Source organism: Silurus meridionalis, chromosome 10 (assembly GCF_014805685.1).
Source record: "Silurus meridionalis isolate SWU-2019-XX chromosome 10, ASM1480568v1, whole genome shotgun sequence".
Lineage (NCBI taxonomy): Eukaryota > Metazoa > Chordata > Actinopteri > Siluriformes > Siluridae > Silurus > Silurus meridionalis.
In genome coordinates this window covers 28,134,363-28,141,862 of record NC_060893.1, presented here as the reverse complement: position 1 = coordinate 28,141,862, position 7,500 = coordinate 28,134,363, and the positions used below count along the sequence as shown (strand labels likewise).

At 41.1% G+C, this 7,500-nt stretch overlaps 1 protein-coding gene across 1 annotated transcript in view; it reads left to right on the top strand.

Moving 5' to 3' along the window:
* The window catches only part of fhod3a (formin homology 2 domain containing 3a), a 61,220-nt gene that overhangs the window by 7,257 nt on the left and 46,463 nt on the right, over positions 1–7,500 (top strand). The window contains 2 exon segments of the mRNA XM_046858758.1: positions 4,881–4,991; positions 6,048–6,111. Coding sequence (XP_046714714.1) covers positions 4,881–4,991; positions 6,048–6,111 — 175 coding nt within the window.

Here is a 7,500-nt window from a genome sequence, read left to right as displayed (position 1 = left end):
CCGCTCATACACACATAATCACTGGGGAGTGAAACGTGTTTAGCTCTGACCTGTGATTAATTTCACCTGTTTGTAGACGTGACTGATTAGAGTTTGACACGTCACAGCGTTTCCTCTTCAGGAAATCCATGATGGAGGAAGACGAATTAAAAAAAATTATAATAAATAAATAATTTTTTTTTTTCAAATACAAACAATCACAGGTCATGCTGCCTGATCTGCGTTTGAGTCACTCGGCAGAGGAACAGGTGGTATATGGTAACGACCTCGTATCTGGTTGCTGCCAGATTCACAACAGATATCTCACATGCTGAAAGTGGTTTATGAGGGAGTTTCAACTGAATAAAAAGCAGAAACACACACACACACACAGACTGCTGGCTGCTGTAGTCTGTTCTGATTGGCTGAGATTGACGCAGGGGGTGGGGATGTGTGTTATACTGCAGCGTATTTAAGTCAGAAAGTGTAGTTACATAAACGAGAGTCTTGTCACTGCTGTGACCTCCAACATTCAACATCCAACATCCATCCAACAGGAGCACCTGCCCTGAGATGTGGAGTAGGTTCCTCTGGGATGATGTTTAGTGCTGTGTTTACTATTATGTTATGATGAGTGTTGGAGTAGGGACCAGTCATACATGTATGATCACGTCACACACGTGGGATTTTCACTTTTACAATCTAATACAGCTGAACTGAGAGAGTTACTGAAGTGTGATCTGTGCACCTGTCTGAGACAATCAGAATCACATCAGTACCAACACCTGTACTCACATCTGTACCCACACCTCTACCAGCACCTGTACCAACACCTGTACACATCTGTACCCACACCTCTACCAGCACCTGTACCAACACCTGTACACATCTGTACCAACAACTGGTGTTAAAATTACTAATGACCTGTTTTTAGCTTCAGACGAAGGCTTCATCTCTCTGTTAGTTTTACTAGATCTTAGTGCTGCGTTCGACACTATAGACCATGATCTTCTCCTAGATCACTTACAGAATTACATCGGCATTCAGGGACAGGCATTAAGCTGGTTTAAATCCTACCTGTCTGATCGTTACCATTTCGTAGATTTAAATGAAGAACTATCAGGGTAATCCAAGTATATTATGGCGTGCCACAAGGTTGAGTTCTAGGACCCCTGCTTTTACAATATACATGCTTCTCTTGGGAAATATTATTAGAAGGTATGGGATCAGCTTCCACTGATACCAGCTATATATCTCATCTAAACCAGGCGATACGCTCAATCGGCTCGGATAACTGAGTGTGTTAAAGAATTAAAAGACTGGATGACTCATAACTTTCTACTATTAAATTCTAATAAGACAGAGATTTTGCTCATCGGCTCAAAAACCCGGTACACAGAAGCTCCAGCATCTCAACCTGCATTTAGATGGATCTTTTGTAACTACTAGTTCAACAGTAAAAGACCTGGGAGTTATTTTAGACAGATCATATTAACCAAGTTACAAAAACAGCTTCTTTCACCTTAGAAATATTTCTAAGCTAAGAAGCATGTTGTCTATATCTGATGCAGAGAAGCTCGTCCATGCATTCATGACCTCCAGACTGGACTACTGTAATGCATTACTAGGTGGATGTCCTGCATCATTAATAAACAAGCTTCAGTTATTTTAGAATGCAGCAGCCAGAGTTCTTACAAGGTCGAGAAAATATGATCATATAACCCCGATCTTCTCATCCCTACATTGGCTTACAAATCCACTACATAAATATAAATAAAGGGAACAGCTCTCTCCTGGCTCAGGTCCTATTTGACTGATTGCTGAACTGGGTGGGTATAATCTTTGACTGGGTGAAATTATTCATAAACATGGGATTCGCTTCCATTGCTATGCTGATGATACACAGCTGTATATTTCAGCAAAGCCAGATGAGAGAGATCAGCTTAACAATGTTGAGGAGTGTGTAAAGGACATTAGACAGTGGATGCTTAATAACTTTCTTCTGCTCAACTCAGATAAGACAGAAGTACTTTTACTAGGACCACATGCAGCTAGAAGTAAACTTTCCAATTACGTAGCATCTCTGGATGGTGTTTGTTTCAGTGTGTACAGCTGTCAAAGACCTTGGTGTGATTATTGACTCAGGTCAATAATCACCAAAATCTTGACAACTTACCTGAAACCTGAAATATACTGAATGTATTTCTCCGCTGTATTCCTAATTTTAGTAATCTTTCTAAGGTGAAAGATTACTAAAATTAGAATACAACTCTGACATCTGGTGAAAATAAGTATTTGACACATCAGCATTTTTATCAGTAAGGGGATTTCTAAGTGGGCTATTGACACAGAATTTCCACCAGATGTAGCATCAAGCCAAATATTGAATTCATACAAAGAAATCAGAACATTTAAGTCTACAAGTTGAGTCATAATAAATAAGGTGAAATGACACAGGGAATAAGTATTGAACACACTTTATTTAATACTTTGTAGAAAAGCCTTTGTTGGTGATTACAGCTTCTAGACGCCTCTTGTATGGCGAGACCAGTCGTCTGCATTGCTCAGGAGTGATTCTGGCCCATTATTCCACACAAATGGTCTTTAAATCTTGAAGGTTCCTTGGGCCTCTTTTATGAACTTTGATCTTTAGTTCTCTCCATAGATTTTCTATGGGATTTAGGTCAGGTGATTGACTGGGCCATTCAAGCAACTTGATTTTCTTTCTTTGAAACCACTTCATTGTTTCCTTGGCCTTGTGTTTGGGATCATTGTCTTGCTGAAATGTCCACCCTCTTTTCATTTTCAGCTTTCTGGTAGATGGCAGCAGATTTTTATCCAGAATGTCCCGGTACATTTCTCCATTCATCCTGCCTTCAATAATATGAAGTCTGCCAGTACCCCTTGCTGAAAAGCAGCCCCAAACCATGATGCTTCCACCCCCAAACTTAACTGTTGGTATGGTGTTCTTGGGGTGGTGGGCAGTGCCATTTCTTCTCCAAACATGGTGTGTAGAATGACTGCCAAAAAGTTCAATTTTGCTTTCATCTGACCATACTATAGTCTCCCAATAATCCACAGGCTTCTCCAAATGCTCTTTCGCAAACTTTAACCGAGCCTCAACATGCTTTTTGTTCAGCAATGGAGTCTTGCGTGGTGAGCGTGCATGGATGCCATGGCGGTTCAGTGCATTGCTTATAGTTTTCTTTGAAACAACAGTACCTGCTGATGCAAGGTCTTCCTGAAGTTCTGCCCGAGTTGTTCTTGGCTCTTGGCGAACTCTCCTGATTATTCTTTGGACTCCTCGGACAGGGATCTTACGTGGAGCACCTGATCGTGGCCGGTTTATGTGAACTGATGCTCTTTCCATTTCCGGATAATGACCCCCACAGTGCTCACAGAAACATTCAGCATTCTGGAAATGCACCTATAAGCATTCCTATCAAAATGTTTTTAAACGATAAGATTACGAAGATCTTGAGAGAGTTCTTTGCTTTTAAACATCATGAAGATTTTTCTGTGTGCCTCCTGGGTAATAAGAAGCCTTTATAGGCCATCAATTAGTACTGCTAGGGGGCAGCGTTTCTCTCTCAATACTGACAGGTTTCAGGTGATCTCCTGGCTTTCTATGCAATTTTGCACCTTGTTATCTTCATGTGTTCAATATTTATTCCCTGTGTCATTTCACTTTATTTATTATGACTCAACTTCTTCTGATTTCTTTGTATGAATTTAATATTTGGCTTAATGTCTACATCTGGTTGAAATTTTGTGTCAATAGCCCACTTAGAAATCCCCTTACTGATAAAAATGCTGATGTGTCAAATACTTTATTTTCCCGCTGTATGATGTCGTTACAGGATGCAGAAAAAATAGTAGATGCTTTTGTAACATCTAGATTAGACTACTGTAACGCTTTACTGTCTGGGTGTTGGAGTAATTGCAGAAATACGCTTCAGTTAGTTCAGAATGCAGCAGCAAGAGTCCTCACTAGATCTAGAAAATATGAGCACATCAGCCCTGTTTTAATCATCTACACTGCTCCCAATTACATCTCACACTGATTATAAAATACTACTACTGACGTATAAAGCACTTAACGCTCTCACGCCGCAGTATCTGAGTGAACTTCTGTACCAGGATGATCCTCCACGCCTACTTAGATCAAAAGGTGCAGGCTATTTGTTGGTACCTCAAATAATGAAGACTCCAGCAGGGGGCAGATGTTTCTCTTATAAACCGCACAGTTATGGAACAACCTTCCAATCAGTGTTCGGGACTCAGACACAGTCTCAGTGTTCAAGTCGAGGTTGAACACATTTATTTAGTGGAGTCTTTAGTCAGTAGGTGTTTGTGAGGTAAAGGAGCAGATCTGGAGGGATCATGGATATGGAGTGTTTGGTGTTATTTAGATGGGAGTAAGAACAGGAGCTTTGAGGATTTGGACTGTAGTTAATATCAACAGTCTGCTACACTGACTCAGGACCACAGCTTCTTCTGATCTCCATCACTGCACCTCAACATCATTTATCTGTAATAAATGGACATTCGGTGGAACCCAGATGAGGATGAGGTTCTCTCTTGAGTCTGGTTCCTCTCAAGGTTCCTTCCTTCTGCATCTCAGGGAGTTTTTCCTTCACCACAGTCTCCACCGACTTGTTCATCAGGGACAAACTTACATCATTAACCTTCACTGTTAATTTCTGTAAAGCTGCTTTGAGACAATGTCTGTTGTGAAAAGCGCAATAGAAATAAACTTGACTCGCATGTGTACTCACACCTGTACAAACAACCTGTATGATGGCGAATGTTGGATCAGATGTGTACAGGTGTGGGTACACATGTGTACAGATGTGCACACAACACAAATATTTTATTACTCTTTCTCTTTCTCTCTGCAGTTAGATGATTGTGCTCTTCAGCTGTCCCATAATGGCACATATTTGGATTTGGAATCATCTCTCAGTGAACAGATTGATGAACTGGAAGGGTTCGAGCAGGACGACTGTGGAGTGTAAGATACACACACACACACACACACACACACACACACACACACACACACACACTGGGACCAGTGATGATGAAGATGATTATGATGATGATGATTATTATTTAAAAATGATGATTAGGAGGGGGATGATGATGTTGATGGTGGTGAAGATGCTGAGGGTGAGGAAGAAGAAGATGATGGTGGTGATATTAGTGAGAATGATGCTGATGGCAAAGATGCTGAGTGTGAGGAAGAAGAAAATGATAATGATGATGGTGTTGGGGATGATAATGATGATTGTGATAATGTTGGTGAGGATGATGATGATAATGATGGTGTAGATGATGATTGGGAGAAAAATTGTAAGAAGGATGGTGAGGTTGATGATGGTGAGACATGATAACAATGAAGATGATGGTTTAGGGTGAGGAAGATGATGGTGGCTCACAGTCATTATGATGATTGTTTAGATGATGATGATGGTGCTTTACAGTGAGGATGATGATCATGTGAGAATGAGAATAATGGTGAGGAAGATGATGAGGATGTGAGAATGATGATAATGATGAGTATTATTATGTAAGGATAAGGAGGATGATGATTATTTCTGTGAGATGAGATGTTGATGCAGTTGTGTGGGATTAGACTCTGATGTGTAGGGTTTAGGTTTGGAGAAGGTGGAGGATTGGAGAAGTCCTGAAATGGAATGAGCTGGACATCTGTGGTAGCTTCACATAGAAGTAGTGTTACTATCATTTCTATATTTAACTCAAATGTAAGTATTAAATCAGGACGTGTCGTCTGCAGGAGTGTCTCTGATCTTCTGATCATCTTTAACGTGGACAAAGACAATGTTCACTCAGGGGAATGTGGGTCTTCTCCAGCAATAATAGCTGTTTCTGAGGAAACCTGCAGGTTTACACACTATCCACAAAACAATACACATCATTAATGATATTAATGAATATTTCTCTCTCTCTCTCTTATTCCCTCTCTCTCTCTCATTCTCTCTCTCTCTCTCTCTCTCTCTCTCTCTCTCTCTCTCTCTCTCTCTCTCATTCTCTCTGTCCTTCAGGAAGGAAAGAAACACAGTATAATTCTGAGAACTCAGCTGAGTGTCCGGGTTCATGCCTGCATTGGTGAGTCTCTCTCTCTCTCTCTCTCTCTCTCTCTCTCTCTCTCTCTCTCTTTTCTGTCTCTTTCTCTCTCTTTCTCTCTCTCTCTCTCTCTCTCTCTCTCTTTCTCTCTCTCTCTCTCTCTCTCTCTCTCTCTTTTCTGTCTCTTTCTCTCTCTTTCTCTCTCTCTCTCTCTCTCTTCTCTCTCTCTTTCTCTCTCTCTCTCTCTCTATCACTATCTAGATGAAGTTCATGAGCAGGATGGATAGAAACATGATGGATGAATAGATGTGGCAGGCAGGCAGATGAACAGGATGGATGGATGATAGATGAGACGTGTAGAAAGATGATCATGGAATGACAGCTCTGTCTCTAAGCAGACACTTTTTCTCACGTGTGTGTGTGTGTGTGTATGTGTGTGTGGGAGAGAGAGAGAGAGAGAGAGAGATGCAGGTCAGCTGAGAGCTATAACAGGCACAGTGTTTACCACAAAACACACACACACACACACACACACACACACACACATACACACAGTGGTGTGAAAAAGTCCTGATTTCTTGTTTTTTTGCATGTTTTCACACTTTAATGTTTCAGATCAGACTAATGTAAATATTAGTAAAAGAGAACACAAGTGAACAACATGCAGTTTTTACATGAAGCTTTTTATTATTGAGGGAAAACAAAATCTAAAACTACATGCTCATGTGTGAAAAAGTGTTTGCCCCCTAAACCTGATAACTGCTTGGGCCACCCTCAGCAGCTGTAATGAAGCGTGTGTGAAAACCGGCACTGAGTCTGTTTCTGTGCTGTGGAGGAATTTTACTCCACTCATCTCAAACCCCTTTTTAAAGTCACGCCACAGCATCTCAATAGGATTCAGGTCAGGACTTTGACTAGGCCACTCCAAAGTCTTCATTTTGGTTTTCTTCAGCCATTCAGAGGTGGACCTGCTGGTGTGTTTTGGATCAGTGTCCTGCTGCAGAACCCAAGTTCGCTTCAGCTTGAGGTCACAAACAGATGGCTGGACATTCTCCTTTAGGATTTTTTGATAAACAGCAGAATTCATGGTTCTATTCATCACAGCAAGTCTTCCAGATCCTGAAGCAGCAAAACATCCCCAGACCATCACACTACCACCACCATATTTTACTGTTGGTATGATGTTCTTTTTCTGAAATGCGCTGGTACTTTTACACCAGACGTAATGGGACACACAACTTCCAAAAAGTTCAAAGTCCTTTGTGTTCTTTTTGCTCAGCAGCAGTTTTGGTCTTGGAGCTCTGCAATGCAGACCATTTTTGCTGTCTCTTTGTCATGGTGGAGTCATGAACACTGACCTTAACTGAGGCAAGTGAGGCCTTCAGATCTTTGGATGTTGTTGCAGGTTTTTAGTGAGCTCTTCGATGATTC